Source organism: Notolepis coatsorum, assembly GCF_963971535.1.
Source record: "Notolepis coatsorum genome assembly, chromosome: 5".
NCBI classification, from domain to species: domain Eukaryota; kingdom Metazoa; phylum Chordata; class Actinopteri; order Aulopiformes; family Paralepididae; genus Notolepis; species Notolepis coatsorum.
In genome coordinates, this window is record NC_140169.1 from 132,619,897 (window position 1) to 132,645,929 (window position 26,033).

Below are 26,033 nucleotides of genomic sequence, written 5' to 3' on the forward strand. Positions count from 1 at the left end.
GAGCTCCACCGGTCGAGTATCCGTAGTCTAGGAACCATTCGTTACCGTTGACTTTGTTGCATTGACATTCTATTATTAAAGGAGAACCGTGATAAATGATATGTATGTTTGCTATTAACATTAAACATGATGCTTATTCAAGTTGTATCCCTGTCCCCGCGCAGTCAATTGAGTGTCCGCCATTTTGTCTAACTGTACTGTCTGGCTATTAATATTCTTTAGTAGTGGTTTAATCTAACATATCTCAATACAGTCAGGGTTGTGTAGCCCCTTAGCTACAATAGGCATGTAAAGTAAAAAAGGCTACAAAACTGGGACACTTTTCTTTACACAGTTCAGTGACATGTCTTGTTTATTTTTGCTATAATATGATGTGATGTCTTTAGAAAGCTAAGGAAATCATTGTTTCAATAGTATATGAAACTCAAAATGCCCTTTGTTATTAATGTTTCACATTTTGTTTATCATTTTGGAAATAAATTCTATTTGAATAAATGATATTTTTGAAAGCTAACCTCACCTTTTAATTGCCAAATAATAACATACACTCTTACCAGGGGTCAAAACAATGCCATTTATTGCTTTTTATATAGAAATAAAATGTATATTATGCATAATTGAGTTTGGAATTTTGGCCCGGCCCCCTGGGACATATTTTCAGTTGCTCAATCGGCCCCCTGGGAAAAATAATTGCCCACCCCTGTCATAGACCGTCACTAATAACATTCACTCACAGTTAGCCACTATGCCCCTAGTGGCACCTCACAGGCATGGCACTTTGTGTGAGACCAGTTCAATCTGTGCAGCAATGTTTCGCCTCTACGACTCCTTGTTTATTTCATGTTAACATTGGGCTGTAATTACAGTCATATAAACAGGCAACCATTGAATGCAATCAATGAACATTACATGACTTTATTTAGAAAATGAGATTAATAAATGGCAGAATGATAAATAAGTTGAACTCATAAAGGGATACTGGGGTATGTCTTCAAATAAATGTCAAAGGGCATGATAGTTTCAGTCAACCCAGTGATGCAAAACCAACAATTCTGCTTTCGTCCCAGTGTATTCCAAGTACTGTAAACTTGGTTCTGGTCCAGCTTGAATGAAGATCTCAATTAGCTGAATGGAGTGTGTTAGTGAGGCCTTGGACCGAAGGCTCCTTGGGAACCTGGTTGGAGTGCAGACTTTATTGTCCCTTATTACTGAGGTGTGTATGTGCTATCATAATGGTCTCAACAGTGTGGAACGTACAGCAGAGAATTTACTCAAAGTCCCTGGGATTGACAACATTTATGAGAATGATTTCATTAGGAGAGATACCATTCAGACAGCAGAAACATAATGTGATGCCATGAATAAAAATCTTTTAGTTTAATAACAATGCACTGGTTTCCAGTGACCTAAAGCAAATACACCAACCTTCTAAAGTGCAGCAGTGACTAATATAAGACTGTCTAATACGCAGAAAGTGAGCTAACATGCTTCGAGTGCAACTCGGAATATTGTGCTAATATGAAAACAAAATGACTAACACAAGTATGCAGTGCATAAAAAGATATGTTTACACAGAATGACACTTTTACAAAGAAACGTGAAATAAACCTGTACAAAATACAACAGTGAGGTTTGAATGGAAAACAACCAAAATAGATCAAATGTGTTTGGCTTCAACCTGAACTTCAGTTACAGACACAGCAAGAGAATAGAATAGGTTTTCCTTGAATACTCTTGTTGAAAAAATATGCTCTTTCATTTGACCAACTACACTGATGCAGTGTCCATATCGCAAATATATACACATTATTCTGCCGTCGCGGTGAATGTAACACTTTTACAATTGAAGGTTCCTTTGAGTCTTTGTGGAAAAAGAAGATAACTCACCAAACAAAATAAAGCTATTTTGTTTTTCTCAGGTCTCTGTACACAGTTTATACTCCCCTCAGTCTCAAAAGTATTTGTCTCTCACAGTGTTAATGTCCTTTAATTATTTGAAAAACCTCCAAATATTGAGGATTTACAACCTGTATGTCACGCAAACGTCAGGGAATGCTGAACATATTTAATTATAACATATCAATTCAGAGGTACAGAACTTGGGTCCCAAAGAGCCACACGTGTGTTTTTGTTTCTCTTCTGCCTTTCGATACTGACTAATTGACTCAGACTTGGAGTAACGGATGCACATGCCTTCCAAACAACCAGTAGCAGTATTTGACCAATTGACCCATCTCAAACACCGCCCTCATTTCCTGATCTCAAGGATCTCAAGGATCAGGAAATGAGGGCGGGTTTGAGATAGGTCCATTACATCTCTAAATCCAACTGACTTCATCTAGCATTGCAAAACGAGAGTCTGAAGGCGACAGTGGAGTGTGTGGCACATACAGGCAAGCGCCTTGGCTAATCAATACCTAGAGTTATAGGAAGAGGATGGGTCAGTCAAGAACATCGCGGGGCTGTGAGCCATCCTCCTATAAGTCTAGATCGACGCCAGGAAGAAGCAAAGACCAGGAGATCTCTTTAGGACTGGAGTTTTGCCCCCCTGATATAAATAGTATAACGCTACAGGATTAGGATCCTCCCCCTGGTCCCCCCCGACATTGTAAACTAAGAGCGGGACTCGATTCGAAGCGCGTAGTCCTCCCGGCCCCTAGACGGAGCTGCGGCGCTTAGTGAGCACTCCGTAGGCGTTGAGGCTGTGCAGGCCGGTGGACACCGAGCTGATGCCCGAGTGGCGCTGCAGGGCGCTGCACACGCAGCCGTTGGAGTGGAGGGGGTTGGAGAAGGCCTCTCCCTGCTCCATGTAGGTGTCCGAGGTGGAGAGGTCGCGGGGGATTAGCATGGGGATGGAGTACTGCAGCTTCTCCCTGCTCTTGTACCAAAGGCAGGAGCACATGGACTGAAAGTGTAGCACCTCGGCGTACACGTTACGCAGACCCCGTCCCGTTCCTCCTCCTCCTCCCACGCCGCTGCCTCCCACTCCTCCTCCTCCTCCTCCTCCTCCTCCTCCTCCTCCTCCTCCTCCTCCTCCTCCTCCCCCTCCCCCACCGCACTCGGAGGGCGTGGAGGAAGAGGAGGGCGGGTCGGGCGCACAGCGGAGGCGGCCGCCCGCCTGACCGTTTCGCGAGAGGAGGGCCCGCTGCTCGGCGTCCCGCTTCTCGTCTTCGGCGTTCATGGTCATGAAGCGCAGCACCACCAGGTTGAGGAAGGCTCCGATCACCGTCAGGCCCGTCAGGATGTAGATGAAGCAGAAGGCCACGTACTCGGGCTTCTTCTGCAGCGCGTGGTCCTTCTGCAGCGCCACGTAGTCCCCGAAGCCGATGGTTGTGAGCGTGATGAAGCAGTAGTAGTAGGCGTGGAAGAAGCTCCAGCGCTCGAAGTGGGCGAAGGCCAGGGCCCCCATGCACAGCGTGCTCATGCAGGAGATGAAGCCGATGGTCACCATGTTGACCATGGAGACCTCGGTGTGTCGCATGCCGAGGCACTTCTTTAGGCGGTGGAGCAGGTACCTGACGAAGGTGTTGATACGCTCACCCAGGCTCTGGAACATGACCAGTGTGAGAGGGATGCCTAGGAGGGCGTAGAGCATGCAAAACACCTTCCCTCCATCTGTGCTGGGGGCTGCGTGGCCATACCCTGTGGTAGACGGAGACAGAGAGGCACAGGGTTAGTGGGGCAGAACTAATTAAACATACAGTGCAGAGGACACGGGTGCCGGAGAGAGGAAGGTGTGGAGGGCAGGACGGTATCCAAAGTCAAGTCAAATCAAATGTATTTGTAAGGCCCGACAACACACGTTAATGTCCCCATGGGCCGGACACGTCTTCTTTAAACAAGTCAAGAAGAAACAACACAATAAATCAAGAACAAAACAAAAATTTTAAATTTAAAATAAATAAATAAATAAATGCAACATTCCCAGACCCCACGCGAAGGTAAGGAAAAACGCACCACAGGCAATATGGAGGTGAGAAACCTTAGAAGGGCCGTTCAAGGGGGGGGGATCTACCTTATTGGATGTCGGTGATATTAGTGTTGCTATAAAACAGGCGAAACAGTTGATAAGTATGAAACACAAATAAGAACTTGCAATAGCAACTGCGGTACATAAGAACATTTTGAAAGATTGAAAATAGAGCTGATGACGGATCCATTTGAGGTGTGGGGGCGACGTAGAGGAAAAATAGAAACCATCTGTATGACTTGTACAGAGCAGTCTTCACAGTGTCAGGGATTGTGTGAATGCACAATGTGACTGTCATGAGGTGGGATTAGCTGAGTATTGATGTTGTGTATGAGAGAGAGAGAGAGAGAGAGAGAGAGAGAGAGAGAGAGAGAGAGAGAGAGAGAGAGAGAGAGAGAGAGAGAGAGAGAGACTGTGAATAATTCATTAACAGTTGGTCTCTCCGGAGGAGCTTGGTCAGTGAGGACATTTGCTCATAATTAGTCTTCAACACATTTTCTATTCAATTAAGACAAAATACTACAGGGCAGATTTGCAGATATCATTGCATACTAAATACTAGTTCCTATTACCGGTATGTTAATACAAGTAAATTATTCTTTCCATATGTACATTTTAATGCCACATTTCGAAAGACTTGGATCATCAACAGTGGACATCAAAGCATAGTGGAAAAAAGAAACGGCAGTCTGGTTTTCGCAAGGCGAAATGACCCCGGTCCGAATATAGACCGAAGGCTCTCAACAAAGACAGATCTAATTAAGCAGAGAGCCAGAATCTACGGCATGGGGCCACAAGCGCGGAGGAGGAACTTTCCATTGGCTCGCTCCCCCTAAAGCTGAGCTCTACCATGAGCTATCATGGTACTCGGTTACTGAGACGGCCACTTTGAGTTGAACAGGGAACGCTCGTCGCCAGCCAATCTCCTGGTCTGACTACTGCTGCTCAATTGACATGTCTCAAGCGCCACCCTTTTTTTGTTGATCCCCCCAATCACACCTGTCGATTCCGCTCGGGAGGTGGGGGCTGGATTGGAGGGGTCAAGAAAAGAGGGCGGGGCTTGAGATAGATTATTCTGTACTGTATAGTGGAGAGGACGAGCTGGTGAATCTTTACAATGGCTCTTACCCCTCCAGCACAACCACCACCACATTATGGGTAAAGTGTCAGCCTTTTAGCCTGTAACATCATCCCCCCTCCACATCTCAACAGAGGGCCCCTCACGGGTAAGATAAACTGATGTGGAAAATGTGGACCTGTTGAATGTGGCAGCAGCCCAGAGGCCGGTCCTTAATAACAGTGGGGTCAGCGAATGGAAAAAGACCGTCCAATGGTTTGAATGTAATTACCTCTGGGTTTGATTTAATTCTTTTGGGCTCTGGTTTTATTGTCACACCAACCTGTGCGGTTAAGGCCATCGCTCTCCCCAAAGGCAAATCTGTTTAAAGCTTTGCAGGCCGCTCTGCTAAAATGACAGCTATTACCAGTGATACATGTCTCATCGGAAGGTGAAATTGCCCCTGGGTTTGGAGCACCTTTTCGAGAAGTAACGGGGTGACACAGAGGCCTAGAGGTTGGAGAAGCGGGTTTGTGTTTTTTCGAACGGTCGCTGGTTTGAAATCCCCAGCAGGCTGTTGTTTTCTCCTTCCTCAACAACCTATCTATGACGTCTCTAACCTCTCCAGTGGAGCTGCTCAGTGGGCAACAGTAGGGTTGGGTACCGTTAACATTTGAACTGATACCGGTACCTGTGAATCGATACCAGTACCCAACGGTACCTTTTTTCTGTACTTTAGTCTCTAAAAATGTAATCTACCTACCTCAGTTATAAAAAAAAAGAAAAAATCAAAACTTCAAATAATTTGTTATCATTATTATTTATTTAGAACAATTTGTTAATATATTGTGATGAGCCTGGTGGTGTTCAGACTCGCCACGGTTAAAAAACAAACAACAAACTCATTTCGATGGGTCGCGCAAGACTCGCAAGGCACTTCCGCATCCATTTCCACACAGCTGCGTCATTACTTTGCCTTATAAGGAGCTCTGGAGGCGTTGTTTTGTATGCAAATGACCTGAACGGGGACGCGCTTTCGCATTTGAGACATAATGCCATTTCCCAAGGAGATGTCACAGGTGCGACCATTTGAGCCACTTAACACTTTGCCGCCCAAGCACGAGTTAACTCGTGTTTCGATTCCACCCGTTGTGGACCAGAGCCACGAGTTAACTCGTGGCGAGTTGTTATTGTTTTATTCCATATTAATAACGCTATTAACGTCCCCGATCGACTTGCAGGACCTACCCGCAAATTTGATTTTCGAAACATGCAATACCGGCCAGATCCGCTTAGGGGCGCCATCGCTCCACTGCAGTATCATTGAGGGCGATTGAAAAAAAAATTGTTTACTGTCTGTGGGCGTTTCATATGAGCCTCGATCCCAGCCGAACATACTCCATCTTTGATCACGTTACCGAACGCAGATTTCAGCCTGGAATAATGGGATTTATGATCAGCCAATGGACATATCGATCTACCAGATTCCGATGACTAATGACGAAATGCTGCCGGCGATCACATGGGCTGACGGTAGGATACTATTCCCCCAAATTACAGCTGGATTGAACATTGTTTTAAAACGCAACGTGATCGATCAGTGAAAATGGCTACTTGAACGCACACTGTATTGCTAATCAATAATAGTAATCGGCGTCCCCCGCTGCCCCCATTTCATCCATAGATGCTCTGTAATAGTCCGGATGCTACGCAGTTTGTTTTATTTCATTCGTATATATACAGCAGAAATGGCGTTTGATATAACGTGACTAGCCTTTAGCCTCATAAACAACTAACTGATGGATTTTTATTTTCTTTAAGCCATTATGAAGGCACGATTTATGCACTCAAGTGACAATGAGAATGGACAGATAGCAATACTATAAAGTATATATATAGCTGTTAGAAAGTACATCGGTTTGTTGACAAAGCTCGGTCCTCTGGACTATAAATCGCCGCGGGACTTTGGTCGCCAAAGTGTTAAGACATATTACCAGCACGTTGGGGACTCAGAGTGAACTTGTCATTGATTCTGTCTCAGTCGGTTCCAAGATAAGTCTTCCAAGAGAACTCTTTGGAAAATGTTGGGGAATGAGACCCATTGGCTATATAGCTTTGTAAAGTGTAACAACACTTTCGGCTTGCCATTGCACCGACTGCTTTGTTGTTGAATCAAGTAAAATCCTAGGTAAGCATGTATTGTGCGTGTGAACGTTGATGTGAACGTGCGGCACACTTCATAGGTTTCGTTTAGTTATTATTATTATTATTATTATTATTATTATTATTATTATTATTATTATTATTATTATTATTATTATTATTATTATTATTATTATTATTATTATTATTATTATTATTATTATTATATATATTTTTTTACAGTACCGAAATGTAGCACTGGCGGATCTCATGGTACCCTTAAAAGTACCGGATTCTGTACCCATCCCTAGGCAACAGTGGTACAACTCTGGTTGTACTGGGAGGTGTTAGGGATTTACCACTGTCCTAACAGTAAATGCCCAATGTAGTAAACAATCTCCTGACCCACAGTTCTCTAATGGTCAATATTACCAGAAACAAGGCATTTGCGTTGTTTGATGGACAACAGGGCTCAGTGGCTCAGGAGGTAGAGCGGTCATCTGGTAGTCGGAAGCTTCTCGCCTCGATTCCCGCTCCTCCCAGGCAGTGTGTCCTTGAGCAAGACACTTTACCCCCAAAGCCCCCGATGAGCAGGTTGGCACCTAGCATGGTTGCCTCTGCCATCGGTGTGTGAGTGAATGGGTGAACGTGAGGAGCAAAAATTGTAAAGCGATTTGGTTAAAAGAGCTATACTGAAAATGCACCATTTACCAACGGGTTCTGTCCGTGATAGCGGGACGCGCGGACCTGGCGGGGAGGCATGGCGTCAACCCTGTCCAACAAACAGATAATCCCCCCGGAAAATTTATTAGAAACAGACATAGAGACGGACAGATGCGACGGATTGCGGGTGGACGTACGCGATTGATTATCATCCCCGTCGGTAACCCTCAAACTCTCTCCCGAGGGCCCACGGATCACATGACACGTTCATACCACGTTGATGACGGTAGAGTTACTTGGGTGGATCGTGGCATATCACTCTACCGTCTCACATGACACATTTATACCACGGTGATGATGGTAGAGTTACATCAGCAGATTAAGTGACCAGTGGCCTTGACTGTGACCTTAGTACCCGTTCAGTTATCACAACACTGAGTAACTAAGCCCCCTTGTTCCGTCTGGTTATCTCAGCCTTGAGCGATTGGTCTGAACGTCTGGGTCGGTGGAAAATGCTTATTCAAAATGCAGCAGTCTACTCTGTCTACTGTTCGACGTGACCGAGCTTTCCCCGTCTCCCTCCGTCAGGTCTGCATACGTGTTAAAAGGGATACCCTGGCACGGCTAGCTGGGAACTAGGAGCTAGCTGTGCCCCATGGTTTGAATCAGGAATGCTAACAATGTTAACGTTCCATTTAAGGGAAACAGTCAAACGTGAAGATCTTTGTTTTCCCACAGTGCTACGTGAGAGAGAGTGGAGGCTAAGGGCTGAGAGACAAGCAGAGCTGTGTTCCAATCAGTAAGGGTACAACCTGCTGCATGTTGTATTTGCTGAGAAATAAAACACAGACATCAACACAACCGCACAGGACTATAGGAAGCGCACTTCTCTGCTACAATATACATTACAGTAGCTTGCTGACAACTCATTATCTTCCCTGCACATTGACCTCCCCTCTGGCTGTCTGTTGTAAGAGGAGAGTTGTCACTCCACTGGGGGCAGCGTTTAATGCACTTATAGTCTTTCTTATGCTCAATTAAGCCTGTGAAGTAAATTCAGCATTTTTTTTACTGTGTCTAGTCTCTGCGACAAGTGGTTCACTAGATACAAAAGGGTGTGTGGCTTAAGCAGTGGCGGACTGGGACACAAATTCAGCCCGGGACATTCAGACGCACCAGCCCACACACCGGCCCACGCACCGGCCCACGCACCGGCCCCGAAACCGGCCCACACAACGGCCGTTATGAAACACTTGTCCAGTATTAAACAACCCAAGGCTGTGGCTAAGGAGTCAGGGAGACCAAATCTACACACCGCCCCTAGATGTGCACTCATGCACAGTGCACACACACACACACACACACACACACAGAGACACACACATACATATACCGTTACTTCCTGTCATTGGCATATTTTTTTTTTTTTACTAACATCTTAGTGCCTCATTAGCCTAGGGATTAAGGATACATGAAGTATTAACTACACCATAATAATATTGAGGTTTTGATCCATAGAAAAGGTCTGTGCTACACAATTTCAGTTAGATTGGATTTATTGTCCTTTAATTTGGCACTCATGACATTAGTTGCTTGCCGTTTAATCAACATCGAAAGACCCCCCACTTCCTCCCAGACACCCATTCCAAGAGCTTGTTTTCTCTCTCTCTCTCTCTCTCTCTCTCTCTCTCTCTCTCTCTCTCTCTCTCTCTCTCTCTCTCTCTCTCTCTCTCTCTCTCTGTGTATGTGTCTCTCTGTGTGTGTGTGTGTGTGTGTGTGTGTGTGTGTGTGTCTCTCTCTGTGTCTCTCCCTCTCTCTGTGTGTCTCTCTCTGTGTCTCTCTCTCTGTGTCTCTCTCTCTCTCTCTCTTTCTCTCTCTGTGTGTCTGTCTGTCTGTCTGGACTGGGCTCTCTCTCCCCTCAGGGTCAGCTGTGCTGGACTGGGCTCTCTCTCTCCCCTCAGGGTCAGCTGTGCTGGACTGGGCTCTCTCTCTCCCCTCAGGGTCAGCTGTGCTGGACTGGGCACTCTCTCTCCCCTCAGGGTCAGCTGTGCTGGACTGGGCGCTCTCTCTTTCCTCAGAGTCAACTGCATAAGAAGAACATCATCAATCAATAATAATGGCTTGAATTCATACAGCGTTTTTCAGCCTTTTGAAAACACCCAAAGTAGTAGTAGTAGTAGTAGTAGTAGTAGTAGTAGTAGTAGTAGTAGTAGTAGTAGTAGTAGTTTATTCAGTCATCATCTCACACAATACAATATACACCATCATTTAACAATATTTGATTTTACAGTGACTGAGAAGGTACAGACTGAAGCAATGCTTATATAGCCTATGCCTGTCCTATATTCTTAACAACAATTTAAAAAATTAAGACTCCAAAACAGTATTCTAAAAGAAAATAGCAAAAAGAAAACAGTATTATTCACCCTTGTAGTTTTCAAAAATAGCTTTACAAACCATTTTCTTAAAAACCAAAAGCGAATTACTCATTCTTAACTGTATATCAGCATTGTTCCACAAAGCGCTTCACAGAAACCATCAAGCATTCACACTCACACAGTCATATGCTACTGGTGGTCGTGAGCAGCATCAGCAAACACAGCTTCCCTGTGGCAGACTGACGGAATCATGTCTGCTATTCAGCGCCAACCACCATCAACAACCTTCATAAATACATTCAACATTAATGGAATAGGCTAACTACCAACTTAGCTGTAGCAGTTAGCTGTTATATGCAATCACATTTGTTTAACTACGGGGTAGTAGTTGACCTAGTTGTTAGCTTAAGCTAATTAGCTGTGGTTATCTACAAACATGTAGATGAGACTAATCGAGAACATGGCTAACTGTTGGGAATTCTAAGGTACATCTTATTTAAGCATGTAAAATGGCAACTAATCAATTCAATCAATTAGATTACCAATATTATATCAACATGAAAATTTGAAAGGGAACATAATAGTATTTTATTTGAGTATTTACTATTATAATATTAGTAGCCAATAAATTTTCAGCCCGTCCTAGGTTCTGATTGGCTCTCTAGGTTAGCACTTTAGCTTCTGATGCTGTGGTGGGCACTAGTCCTAACATTGCTAACTAAACTTTTAGTCAGAGAAAAAACGTCACAAGTCACGACTATTTACGTCCACGTGCTGTAAGGAATCAGGAATACGGAAAGCACATTGTCTTGTAATAGAATGACTGAAATCACTGCAAGAACTAGTATAGGCTAGCTAGCCCTCATGAAACGGCAGACACCAACAGTAGAATATGCACTAGGCTACTGCACGCACCTGTCATGTTACTGTTGGTTCCTTCCACTTGAACTTCATGATCATTAGCAGCAGCAGCTACTCTAACGCCAGCCCTTCCTCTAGTTTTCAAGTTTCTTTAATAGTTGTCATACAGAAGTACAGAATACTTTCATACAAAATGCTTCTTACTGTTACGCTCCAGAGACTGTGCTAGACAAGATAGTATCAAATAACATAGTATAGCATGTAGTTTAGAAGAAGAAAATGAGGTCACAGTGTTCGGTATAGACATATGTACAGTGTTCTGAGTTACCATATAATATACAATACTATGCAGTGTACTAATGTACAGTACTATATAGTGCAAAGCAGAAATGGGATGAGGTACAATTTAGGTACAATTTACAGTAAGGTGTACGAGTTGTAGTGCAATCCTTCATCAATAAATATAAAGTGTGGGGAGTGGGTGCTACAGTGTGTTTGTTTAAAGTGGGTGTGTGCTATAAAGTGTGTGGAGTGGGTGCTACAGTGTGTTTGTTTAAAGTGAGTGTGTGCGTGTGGATGTGTGTGCTATGTGCGTTTGGTGGTTGTTGTTGTGTAGGGGAGGATCTATGGTGGTTGTTGTTGTGTAGTGTTCATTCATTGTTCGTTTAGCAGCCTGATGGCCTGGGGATAGAAGCTTCTTCTGAGTCTTTCTGTGCTCGCCTTGAGACTCCGGTATCGCTTGCCTGACCGCAGCAGTTCAAAGAGGCAGTTGTTCGGGTGACTGGAGTCTTTAATGATTCTCTTAGCCTTGCCCTTGCAACGCTTGTTGTAAATGTTCTGGAGGGTGGGGAGCCCCCCTCCAATTGTGCGCTCTACTAAACATGTCTGTAATTTTAGAACATTGTTCTGCGTCTTTTACTAGCAATTCTAGCTTTTTCAGCTCCACCCTTTCTTTTTTTGCATTCTCCATTTCTGCGCTTCTAGGCCTACTCGCGGTTGGGAGGAAACGTGAATCTCATTCACTGATGTCTCATGTCTCATTCAAGACTGGCTAACAAAAGCATGTCTTTCACTTAACACCAAGAAAACAGTGTGTATGATGTTCACAAAGTCACCAGTAGAGGTCACTCACTCTAATGTGTTTCTGGGAGAGGCGGAGCTGGACATTGTACATTAATTCAAGTATCTTGGGGTCACATTGGACTCTACATTGACCTTCAAAAAGTAATGTAAAGAAAGTGACAAACACAGTCAAGTTTAACATCGAAAACTTCAGGCAGATCAGGCCCTGCCTGCCAGTTAATGCTGCAAGGATGTTTCTGCATTCAATGATTTTATCACACATCGAGTACTGTTTTATCAACTGGTCTCTTTCATATGTCACTACTCTTACACCAATAGAATTACTCTACAAAAAAGCCATAAAAGTATTTGATAGGAAACCAATTTCATTTCATCACTGTAATGTTTTAGAAAAACATAACATGCTAAGTTTCGAGAATTTCCAAGTTTTCAAATATACTTGCTTCATGTACAAGGTTCTGCATGGACTTGCCCCTCCCCCATTGAATGAGTTCATCCAACAGAAAGGAGACACTGGCATTACCACCAGGGCCATCAGTAGAGGGGACTGTAAGGTGCCTTTTCGGTATACTACCATTGCAAAAACTGTGTTCTCTGTTAAAAGTGGTAACTACTGGAATAGCCTACCAGTTGTGATTAGAGAGTGCCCTACATACTCCATGTTCAAGACCCATCTTAAACTGCATCTTAAGGCAAACCAGAACTGTGATCATTTTTAATCTGATTTAGTTTATGCAACTTGTTTATTGTTTTATTGCCGGCCCACACACTGGCCCACACACCGGCCCACATAATGGCCCACACACCGGCCCACATACGGCCCACACACTGGCCCACACACTACACCGGCCCACACACTACACCGGCCCACACACTGGCCCACACACTGGCCCACACACCGGCCCACACACTGGCCCACACACCGGCCCACACACTGGCCCACACACCGGCCCACACACCGGCCCACACACCGGCCCACATACTGGCCCACACACTGGCCCACACACCGGCACACACACTGGCCCACATTAGTGGCCCACACACCGACTCACACACCGGCCCACACACTGGCCCACAGACTGGCCCACATACTGGCCCACACACCGGCCCACATACTGGCCCACATACTGGCCCACACACCGGCCCACAGACCGGCCCACATACTGGCCCACACACCGGCCCACATACTGGCCCACACACTGGCCCACATACTGGCCCACACACTGGCCCACATACTGGCCCACACACCGGCCCACATACTGGCCCACACACCGGCCCACATACTGGCCCACACACCGGCACACACACTGGCCCACATTAGTGGCCCACACACCGGCCCACAGACTGGCCCACATACTGGCCCACACACCGGCCCACACACCGACTCACACACTGGCCCACACACCGGCCCACACACTGGCCCACATTAGTGGCCCACACACCGTCCCACATACTGGCCCACACACCGGCCCACACACTGGCCCACATTAGTGGCCCACACACCGACTCACACACTGGCCAACACACTGGCCCACACACTGGCACACACACCGGCCCACATTAATGGCCCACACACTGGCCCACACACTGGCCCAAAAAAAAAGTAAAAAAAAAAAAAGTTATAAATTTTTTTTTTTTTTTTTTTTTTTTGACCAGCCCACTTTGGTTCCGGCCCATCGGGATTCGTCCCGAACGTCCCGATGGCCAGTCCGCCACTGGGCTTAAGTGTAGGGGGCGGGGCAGATATAGACCAATGTGTGTGTGTGAGAGAGAGAGAGAGAGAGAGAGAGAGAGAGAGAGAGAGAGAGAGAGAGAGAGAGAGAGAGAGAGAGAGAGAGAGAGAGAGAGAGAGAGAGAGAGAGAGAGAGAGAGAAAGAGAGAGAGAGAGGGGGAGAGAGTGCATGTGGTGTGCACCTGTCTGTCTAGGAGCAGCTGTCTGTCTGTCTGTTTTTGTTTGTGTTTTGTTAATGCGCATGTGGCCTTATAGCTGCACCTGTGGCCCATTAGTTCAAATTCCATCTGACACTTTCCTCAAGCCTTTTCAATGATGACGCATAGCTCAGACAAAGTGGAACAGGGGGAAACAAATAAATCCATAAGCTTATTTGAATATGAGTTCAAGGAGTTGATAAACGTGCGCAATTATGTGTAATTCCGAGAATTGTGAAAACCCTGAGGGCAGCCCATTTATGTGTATGGAGTACACTATCTAAGGAGTGTGACTATCAAACAAACGGAAATCCTTGGAGCCTGAAACATTCCCATATCTTCTTTTTGTGCAAGGACAGTCGTACCATCATCTTGATGTATTTTGTTTGTATTATGTGGGTAATATTGTGGCCGGTTTCGCGAATTATAAAATGTCTTGCCAAAACATTCAACAAAATAATAGCACACCATTCCGGGACACTTTTAAATAATCCAATTACAAACATGCAAACTGTGTGTGTGCGTGCATGTACGTAGGCCTATGTATGCTACAGGTAAGTAAGGTGCACTCTTATTTATCTCCGAGAATGTCTCTGATCTGATGGCTCAGGTGACTGTGGAGGCTCTGCTGTGAGGAGCTGTGAGGAGCTGTGAGGAGCTGTGAGGAGCTGTGAGGAGCTGTGAGGAGCAGTGAGGAGCTGTGAGGAGCTGTGAGGAGCAGTGAGGAGCTGTGAGGAGCTGTGAGGAGCAGTGAGGAGCTGTGAGGAGCTGTGAGGAGCAGTGAGGAGCTGTGAGGAGCAGTGAGGAGCTGTGAGGAGCTGTGAGGAGCTGTGAGGAGCAGTGAGGAGCTGTGAGGAGCAGTGAGGAGCTGTGAGGAGCTGTGAGGAGCTGTGAGGAGCAGTGAGGAGCTGTGAGGAGCTGTGAGGAGCTGTGAGGAGCTGTGAGGAGCAGTGAGGAGCTGTGAGGAGCTGTGAGGAGCAGTGAGGAGCTGTGAGGAGCTGTGAGGAGCTGTGAGGAGCAGTGAGGAGCTGTGAGGAGCTGTGAGGAGCTGTGAGGAGCTGCTGTGAGGAGCAGTGAGGAGCTGTGAGGAGCTGTGAGGAGCTGTGAGGAGCAGTGAGGAGCTGTGAGGAGCTGTGAGGAGCTGTGAGGAGCTGCTGTGAGGAGCAGTGAGGAGCTGTGAGGAGCTGTGAGGAGCTGTGAGGAGCAGTGAGGAGCTGTGAGGAGCAGTGAGGAGCTGTGAGGAGCAGTGAGGAGCTGTGAGGAGCAGTGAGGAGCTGTGAGGAGCAGTGAGGAGCAGTGAGGAGCTGTGAGGAGCAGTGAGGAGCAGTGAGGAGCTGTGAGGAGCAGTGAGGAGCTGTGAGGAGCTGTGAGGAGCAGTGAGGAGCTGTCTGGACCAGGGAACAGCTCCGCCGCGCTCGTCAACGGCAGACCGGAGGAGCTGGGGGGGCGACAGGGCCAGTAGTCCCTCGCGTGAGAGTGAAGTGGCCCGTATGACACGCTCCTCCTCCCCCGTCCTCTCCTCCTCTACCCCTCCATCCTCCCCCATCCTCTCTTGCTCTACCCATGTAATGATTTCACCATCATATGACATAACGTGTCAGTGGCGCTCTCCTGGGCATGCAGAGGAGAACCACCAGGGCCATCCACGCTGTTCACACTAATTACACTCACTGACGCCGGGCAGAGAGACGTGTGCATGGCTCACCTCTCTGGCAGGTAAAAAAGTCAACTGGCCAAGGAAACGTATGATTCACACCCAAGGGATGTCTGCCCCTTGGACTGGCTGTTTGATCCTTGAAAGTATTTTTGATAAAGGTGGGTTTCCACTTGCCTATATAACCTCGGCAGCAGCATTAAAGGTGCTGTAAGCGATATCAAAGTTTTGGCTAACCTTCTGTCAAACTAGGGGTTACAGATCAAATATAAATTAAGATCTAGCAATTGCATAATCCTATTTCTCGCCTAAAATGTTGTCCGAACATTTCTTAGACAAAGGCAAGGGAGCTACCTCAGGAAGAGAGGAAGAGAGATTTAAAGCTGCAATAACTCTTTTCAGAGCGAATAATATACATATTTTTTTTACATTTTCGAAACCTCTCATGACCACCTGCCATCAGAAAGTCTCATTGAGCCGTGGTGTCCTACTCAAACCACCCAGCAGCCAGTCTGTTCATCCATAATTTATTTGTTTTTGTTGACAGTTGTAATAATTGTTAAATAAATCTAGTAATCTATGCATGACATTTTCTTTCCCCCAGCAAATGTCTTAGTTACAGCAGGATTGTGTTTTGTTTTTTACCTTCAAGTATACTGCACTTAGTATATATTCAGATTCTAAGTGTTACTGACCATATTTATTGTAACGTATATAATTGATAGGGCATACAGACCCTCATTTGCACCTTTGATTACACCGTTTACTTGCTCATATTCTTATATTCAGAGTTAATTATATTGTTTACACTGCTTATTTTGATCTTTACTATAATTGTATTGCCTATATTTATGTCTTCTACTATTACCATGTCCATACCTGTACCTCCGCTCCCCCTCCCTTAGCTTATATGTGACGTATTTACAACTAGTCTTTTGTTTTGGGAGAGAGGGAGGAGGGTGTGATTGTTTGTTTAGGTCTCCTTGCTGCCATCTGGTAGAAAACCATTGCAGCTTTACAATGTAATAATGATTTAAGAAAAATCACTGGGTGGATGTAATACAAACAAAAAAAGTATGAAACCTTTTGTAAATCCACTTTCTCTACCCTCTTATTTGTTTGATCAGAGTGTGTTGGGCATTGAAAGCACAGCCCAAGAGTTTCTCCTGTGGTCATAGGGCTTCATAATTCCCTATTTTACCCTCAATGAAGCTGATTCGGCTAGACTGTGTAGCCTGGGAACATATGAAAATGGCAAAGAGTCGGAAAGCAATCCAAGCCTTCAAATAACTGATTAGAGCAAATTAATGCGGTGTGAGGACTTAATAAAGGTCAGAACACAGGTGCAACCTAGTCTGCACTCTCACTGCCTCATTACTGACTGATAATAATCTACAGCAAATCATTTCAAGCCCGTAGCAACAGACAGGAATCATCAAATAAAACCATTATTTTTAACATGTCTACACAGGAAACAAGTCATTCTCTTGATACCTTTGCCAGCGCAAGAGTCTGCCAGACATTTGCAGCTTCACCTCATCTTCACCTCTCAGCTTCACCTCAGCTTCACCTCTCTCAGCTTCACCTCTCTCTGCTTCACCTCTCTCTGCGGCCTCGGCTTAAGATGTGCGACACCTCGTTACACAATCCCCCATATTCCTTTTACCAGCTGAGACACAGAGGTTTATTCAGTGTTGAACCTCCACGTAGATCTTCTACATTACATGTCCGGTACCTACTTACATCACCGCGCCTCAAACGTGGCGCTGTGACGGCATAAATGACATCGTCAGCCTTTGGGGGACATTTCACCTTCTTTTTTTTTGCCCTGTGGCTGCCGTGGCCTCCTGGCCGAAGCACAACTTGTGCAACCCACCGCCCCGTGACGTCCGCCTCTGAGGCAGCGCCACCAGATGTATCCAACCATCTTCATTATACTGATTAATTAGGTAGAAGCAAAAAAAAAAAAGAAAAAAAAGAGGCTTTGAAAATACATCAAAGCACGGCATAATGTGCCTGTTAGCTCCAGTCTCCCCATGTCATTCTATTACATTTCCATTGATTACCAGGCACAATTTGTTCTCGCCAACGAGACAAGGAACACAGGCCATTTATCAACTCCAGGGAGCACATCACCCCCACGTAATGGGGCAGGACTCTCAAAGGGGAGATGAATCTATCAAAGGCTTACTTAGCAAGAATTTGTGAAGAGCAGAGGCTGAGCTGTCCGCGCACACGTCTCCCAGGCTCGGTGGCTCAAAATGGGGACATTGGTCACATGTCCACAACACCGCATCTCACCACCGGCGAGAGCGAATAGGTGTGTTTATCGTTGTGAATGAGAAGGAATTAAAAGCCCAACATAATAGTAATAATAATAATGATAATAACAATAACACCAACAACCACAGCAGCGACAACAACAAGAATAATAATAATAATAACAACAGTAATGTATTATTATTATTATTATTATTATTATTATTATTATTATTATTATTATTATTATTATTATTATTATTATTATTATTATTATTATTATTATTATTATTATTATTATTATTATTATTATTATTATTATACAGGAAGGACTTTGCAAGATACACAACATCTTATTAAAGGTTAAATGCGTGAAATGTTACATACACATCTCCAACCAGATGGGAAGACATGGCAGCACAGAGTCTAGAGGAGCACAAAGAGAAAGATGACAGGCGAGCGTGGCAGAATCGCTGGTGGCGTGTGTGTGACAGGGTCATGGGCTCATGGGTTCGACCCGGGGGGGACAAATGCCAAGCAGGATGCTGTGTTAATCTATCACAGAGGAGTCGGGGGGGGGGGTGCGGGGGGTGCGTGCGAACACAAACAAAAGTCTGTGTGTGGCGCGGCCCGTCCCAAGTCGAGAGAGAGAGAGTGAGATGAATGAATGAAAACTTTATTTAACAGATTGCACAATGGGTACAATACAGATGGCAGGACCGACCGTAAAGCGAGACCCAGGGTTGGTAAACAGTCCGGTTTGCAAAATGCGAGAAGCGTGCGTACGGGCGTTCTGCGGTATCACAATATCCAGCCATATATGGTCGGCCTAGATTTAGACTTACAGGTGGCCACTCAAGACGGCTGGATGTGTCATCGCCACTGAGATACAAAGCAGGAACGGAAATATACAATAGTATGGTAGTAAGCGAGCGGCCGCTCCATATGTTTCATGTATCCTCTCTTTGAATCCCGTCCCTGTCCTTCCTGGCGTATATTTCACACTGCAGTCCTCTCCTCTCATCCCCTGGGCCTGTGCCTGCAGCAGAAGCCTTTCTCGCTTTACACAATCAGGGCCTGTGTGCGTGGAGACTGGCAGAGTCTAGGAGCACTGATCTAGGTCTAGATTAGTGGTGGTCGGGTCACATGACCCATTGGACTTTACCAGTGGTCCTGTGTAGCCCGGTGGGTAGAGTGCTTGGCGCTGCCAGGGAAGGGAGTCTGATTCCCATCGGTGCCCTCTGTACTGAAAAATGTATGCAGTCATTCCATTGTGAAGCACTTTGAGTAAGTAACGGTACTGGAAGAGCACTGTAGGAAGGCAGCCGTTCCACAAGTTCCACAAAATGGCCTCAAATCAGCTCTGCTATTCTAAAATACTTTATACAGTATGTGCCACGGGAGAAAAATACAGCAACTCTTTGGAGGCCGATGGATGTTCTAAGAGTAATGTTCTTTATTCCTATAATTAAAACCAAGGCGTTTCAGCAACATGCCTTCATCGGGGTTACATGACAAAGAAAAAACAATGGAGCTTAAAGCACAAACTATAAAGATTTTAAAGATGCATTCACCTTGAACTCCACATTCATCTCATTAGGGTACAGACTTTTACCCCCGGAGTAATACTTTCAATTACAATAAAAAACAAAGCATAGACAGGGTGGTTGCTACCGGATTTTTTTTTGGTGGCCATTTTTCTTTCTTTGTCATGTAACCCTGATGAAGGCATGTTGCCGAAACGGGTTGGTTTTAATTGTATAGCCCTGCAAAGAAGGGGAACTTCTCCATAGACAAATAGAGCTGGCAACCCATGGTATATAATGAATTTAACCTCCGGCACCAAAAGTGTTAATTGTACGAATAAAGAACATTATTTTAAAACATCCATCACCCTCCAAAGAGTTGCTCTGAATTCTTCTGCCTTGCTAGTTCTTTCCAATTCACACACCTTGGTCGAAGCAGGAAGTTGTGACATATTCTAGTAAAGTACAGTCTCTGCTCCATACCCCTCCACCACTGCGTGGATAAACACCCAAATATGTAAAGTGGACTATGCAGCCCTTCCCAGGGGTAATGTCCCGTCTCCATCTAAAACATTGGGACTCTCAGACTCCCATTATTTTCCAATCATGGACACCTCAAACTCCAGGCGACCCCGTGCCTGTTTATTCAGGCACTCTAACATGGCTCTGGCCCTCCCACTTCCCTCCATTAACCCATCAGGCTCTTGACCCATAAGGCCTTGCAGCCAGCTGTTGCGAGACACTCTGGTGTCCATGTCTGTGTGAGTGAGAGAGAGAAAAAAACTCAATTATACTGACTCAATACTAAATTCAATGAGAGAAAGGTTGTATCCAGAGAGTAAGAGAAAAGCATGCAGACTTAATTTTCCACGAGTTATTGATTAGTGAAGAAATTTCGTTGCTGGGAAAGGCTTTTAAGAGGGAGGATAACTGTTGCTCTAATTATGTGATATCATTTCAACTTTTGGAAGTGCCATAGTTGGCACTAGGGATGTTCAATATTGGCATTTTTATCCAATATCCGATATACCGATATTGTCCAACTCTTAATTTCCGATACCGATATCAACCGATACCGATATATGCAGGGTTTCCCCTCCAAAAAAACGGAATCATTTCAGGTAATTAACATTACATATCTCTTGTCGTGGAATTAACACAACATTATGCATACTTTTGACAATAAATAAAATAAGAATGTGTTCTTACTTGCTTGCCTGGGTAAATAAATGTAAAAAAATATAAATTTGGTTTGAAAACCGATACACATAATTTCCGATATTACATTTTAATGCCAATATCGGTAGGCCGATAATATCGGACATCCCTAGTTGGCAGAGAATAATGCAGTGAGCTGTGCAACAAAAAAGATGTCATAACACCTTTTCTCTTGTTTCTCCTACTGGCATTACTATCACTATAGTGATACACTAGGACTACCTAGTGACTAGGTAGTAAATTAGCTAACTAGTACCAGGGCACTTGTTCATTGGGGTCGAGGCACACATCACTTCACTCTCTACGGAGCTCTCTACTGAGAAACCAAACCCTGATGTTGATGGAAACCAGTGATCCATGACCTGAGAGAGAGAGAGAGAGAGAGAGAGAGAGAGAGAGAGAGAGAGAGAGAGAGAGAGAGAGAGAGAGAGAGAGAGAGAGAGAGAGAGAGAGAGAGAGAGAGAGAGAGAGAGAGGGATAGAGAGAGAGAGAGAGAGAGAGGAATTGGGTGCATTTATCATAAGCAAACTGATGTAATGCCAGAGGAGACAGCGTGTTGGCAAGGCATCTGTTTGGGTTCATTTTAACTCGGTTACCGCTCTGTGGGCTCAGAGACGGGCCTGGGAGCATGTGCTGTGGTTCTGTCAGCAGCTGGGGCCCGCTGAGCACGCTATGACATCACAGGCCCAAAGACTAACGCAACAGGGGGTCAAGAGAGTCATGACTTGGCTGCGGCCCTGCAGTCTCTCTATACAGTACACCTCCACGTGCTTCATCAACAGCACAACACACACGCACGCACGCACGCACGCACGCACGCACGCACGCACGCACGCACGCACACACACACACACACACACACACACACACACACACACACACACACACACACACACACACACACACACACACACACACACACACACACACACACACACACACACACACACACACACACACACACACACACACACACACACACACACACACACACACACACACACACACACACACACACACACACACACACACACACACACACACACACACACACACACACAGTGACTATGCACACAATCTAACCTAAATCAATACAAGGTATATTCCGCCATGCATTGCCAAAAAGCAGCCTGACCTGTGCCACTCCTTGTCAGACATTTCAGTCTCACTGTGGAAAAGAAATTAAAAAAAAAGAACTAGCTGAAGGGGTGTATTCCCAAACTTTCTCCTGAGGTTCCTTTTTAGGGAATATGAGAGGAAACCTTGGCAGGACCATGGTTTTCCATTAGGTCACCGAGCGAGGCATTCCAGACCGCGTGTGAGATCCCTGGGAGGATTAGTTAATTAAATAAATCACATGATTTATGCACCTGATACACAGCCGATAGGACACTGTACATTGGAATACTGACATACATTTGACATAGAAACTATACATTGGAGGAGGTTGGGTAGGTGGGGTGGGGTTGGGTGGGGCTGTACATTGGAATACTGACAAAGCCATGCTTGGTCTTTATTGTACAACTGGGTTAGGACATTTGTAGGGGCCAGTTTTGAATTGCAGTCTCCCGTAGGTGTTCTTTGAGAGTGTTTTTGAAGGTGGGTAGTGATTCACATTCCTTTACAGCTTTACAGGGGTTGGGTAGGAGTGGGGGGGAGGTTGGGTAGGAGGGGTGGGTGGGGGACACTGTACAACTGTACAAACAAAACTGTACATTGGATTATTGACAAGATCATACTTGGTAATTTACTGTACATTGGAGGGGGTTGTGTTCGGACATTTACAGGGGCCAGTTTCGAGTTGCAGTCTCCCTTAGGTGTTTTTTGAGAGTGTTTTTGAAAGTGGGTAGTGATTCACATTCCTTTACAGCTTTGGGTAGGGCGTTCCACATTGATGTGGCATAATTGCGAAACGTGTTTAGTCCCTTGTTTGAGCCAAATCTGGGTTTAACATGATTTGTGGAGCTCCCTCTGGTGTTGTGATCGTGGTATTCACTGACCTTTGGGAAGTATTTTGACATGTACATGGGTACCTTGGTCGTGTAGTGTATCTTGTAGACCAGGCCCATTGCAAGTTGCTGTACTCTGTCGTCTACTCTAAGCCATCCTAGGTTGTCAAAGTGGGCAGGGGTGAGGTGGGTTCTAGGAGTAAGGTCAAGCAGTAGTCTGACCAGTTTGTTTTGAGATGTTTGTAATTTTGTTTTTAGCGCCTTTGAGGTGCTTTGGTACCAGGAGGTGCAAGCATAGTCGTAGTACCCTTGAATGAGTGCTCCTGCTAGAGTCTTCAGGGTATTTTTGTTTACCAGTGAGGAGATCCGGTACAAGAATCGAGTTCGTTGGTTGACTTTTTTTATTACATTGGATGCCATTTTGTCACAGGAAAGATTTGCCTCTAGGATGGAACCCAGGTAGGTAATATCTTCTTTCTTTGTGACAATATTGTCACCCACAGTAACGGTTCTTGTTTACCAGGGAGGAGATCCGGTACAAGAATCGAGTTCGTTGATTGACTTTTTTTATTACATTGGATGCCATTTTGTCACAGGAAAGATTAGCCTCTAGGATGGAACCCAGGTAGGTAATTTCATCTTTCCTTGTGACAATATTGTCACCCACTGTAACTGAGAAGCTGTCGGTTTTGCTGAGTTTGTTATTTGAACCGAAGAGAATGGACTCTGTTTTGCCCATGTGTAATGATAGTTTGTTGTCGGCGAGCCATATGCAGATTTTGCCTAGTTCCGTAGCGTAGAGGTCTAAGCACTGGTGTGCCTGGGTAGTGTAGAGGTCTAAGCACTGGAGTGGCTGGGTAGTGTAGAGGTCTAAGCACTGGAGTGGCTGGGTAGCGTACGAGGTCTAAGCACTGGAGTGGCTGGGTAGCGTAGAGGTCTAAGCACTGGTGTGCCTGGTAGTGTAGAGCAGGGGTTCCCAAACTTTTCAGGCCGGGGCCCAGAAAATAAGGCGTCAGAGAGCCGCGGCCCAATGCACATCGTCTGGCTTTTTTTTTTTTTTTTTTTGCCAGGCGACCGATTTTTTAAGCCAAATATCACTTCAATCCTATTAAGTTAGTTCAAGTTAGTTATTCATTTATATGTGCTATTTATGAGAAGGCTAACTTGTTGCAAAATAATAATGATAATAATAATAGCCTCATTAAAATACTATTGTTGCTTCGGTTGTTTTCAGCGTTTTATGTGCATAATCTGTTATTTAGTTTGAAATGTTCGTTGAAATAAGTAGATTTTTGGTTTTTGTTTATTTATTAAGTTAATATAAAACCATATAGTCACATTTTAGAATACAATAGAATAGAATTTTAGAATACAACTAGAAACACTGTCCTGGCCTGCTTCTAAGTTCAGTGGCCTGACAATTTTTTTTATTTTTTATTTTTTTTAAATCATCTCGCGGCCCACCCGTGGCTGCTCGCGGCCCACCTTTGGGTCGCGACCCCGACTTTGGGAACCACTGGTGTAAAGGTCTAAGCACTGGAGTGGCTGGGGTCTAAGCACTGGGGTGTTGGGTAGTGTAGAGATCTAAACACTTGTGTGGCTGGGTAGTGTAGAGGTCTAAGCACTGGGGTGTTGGGTAGTGTAGAGCTCTAAGCACTGGATTGGCTGGGTAGTGTAGAGGTCTAAGCACTGGGGTGTTGTGTAGTGTAGAGCTCTAAGCACTGGGGTGTTGGGTAGTGTAGAGGTCTAAGCACTGGAGCATCTGGGAATTGGCACTAACGACTAAATTGGGGGATGGGTGCAATTGTTAAAAAAAAACTATATATATATCTGAAATTAATTTTTTTTATACTGCGTTAGAATCATGGGTTGGCAAGAGTGTAGGATGGTGACGGAAGTGTGTGTGTGTGTGTGTGTGTGTGTGTGTATGTGTGTGTGTGTGTGTGTGTGTGTGTGTGTGTGTGTGTGTGTGTGTGTGTGTGTGTGTGTGTGTGTGTGTGTGTGTGTGTGTGTGTGTGTGTGTAGTCTAGCAGGCTCAAGAGAAAGGTGTGGCACTTGTAAGTGTTACATCACTGTACGTGTGTTTTCCTGAGCAAGATGGAGAGATTAAAAGGGGAGGAGGCAAGAACGGCTTATGTGTGTTTTACTAAACTCTACTCTCATGAGCTAATACTACAGTATCATTCCCTAGCCAATATTTGCATAACATTAGAGATGAAGGTATTTTTTTTTATGTATTCAAATTTATCTGTTTCATTATTTTATTTTGCAGCCTTTTTTCCCCTTTGTGGTGAAGAGCTGGTGGACGTCCAAACACATAATTGAAGAAATACTGTATACCTTTAGAACGATTACTTTATAATTATATACATTACTGTATATCTCTAGATTAGAACCATTACTTTAACATACAGAAAATATGACTCAGTCTTACTTATGTGTCAGAAGGTGTCATGTATGTTACTGTTGACGTATGTGACAGAATGATGATGATGATGATGATGATGATGATGATGGTGAAAATCTTGAGGGTGATGATGATGATGATAATTAAACAATGACAATAATGATGATGACAACATTGAAATTCTGCACATCAACTATTACAACATAAAATATTAAAAGGCCAGTACCATGATTTCTTTTACTGATGTACATACATATGTATGATGGCGCTTTTACTGTGAAATTGCAGTATAAATCCAAGACTTTCCCGACGACAGGGACAATAAAAGCACATCCTCTTATGTTATACCAGCTGCGAACGCATGCATGATATGGAAGCTCTCATGAGTCACACATGTGCAACATTACAGTACATGTGAAAAATGTGGAAAAATGTGGCGTCATGATGTCATAATGAAGTCATCATGAAGTCATCATTAAAAATAATAAATAAGAGGTTAACCTTTATTTACCACGGTATAGGTTCTCTGAGCATGAATGTTTTTTTTCAGCAACACCTTGCTTCACATTCACACCTGGGAGCTACCCAGTATACAACCACAGTCTGACACTGGAGCAGTTGTGGGTTAAGTGCCTTGCTCAACGGCACTTCAGCGGTTAGTATTGAGGGACGGGAGAGAGTTATTCATTCACTTCCCCCCCAGATTTTCCCTGCAAGTCCGGGGGGTCGAACCAGTGGCCTTCCACGACCAAGGTACCCATGTACATGTCAAAATACTTCCCAAAGGTCAGTGAATACCACAATCACAACACCAGAGGGAGCTCCACAAATCATGTTAAACCCAGATTCGGCTCAAACAAGGGACTAAACACGTTTCGCAATTATGCCACATCAATGTGGAACGCCCTACCCAAAGCTGTAAAGGAATGTGAATCAC

The 26,033-nt window shown here is 44.8% G+C and overlaps 1 protein-coding gene across 1 annotated transcript in view; it reads right to left on the minus strand.

Annotated features, from left to right (window-relative positions):
• Positions 1–920: 920 nt before the first annotated feature.
• The window catches only part of kcnk3a (potassium channel, subfamily K, member 3a), a 65,878-nt gene continuing 40,765 nt past the window's right edge, over positions 921–26,033 (minus strand). Inside the window, exon 2 of the mRNA XM_084314484.1 lies at positions 921–3,642. Within this exon, the coding sequence (XP_084170610.1) occupies positions 2,657–3,642 (986 nt within the window). The 3' untranslated portion in view covers positions 921–2,656. The remainder of the gene's footprint in view (positions 3,643–26,033) is intronic.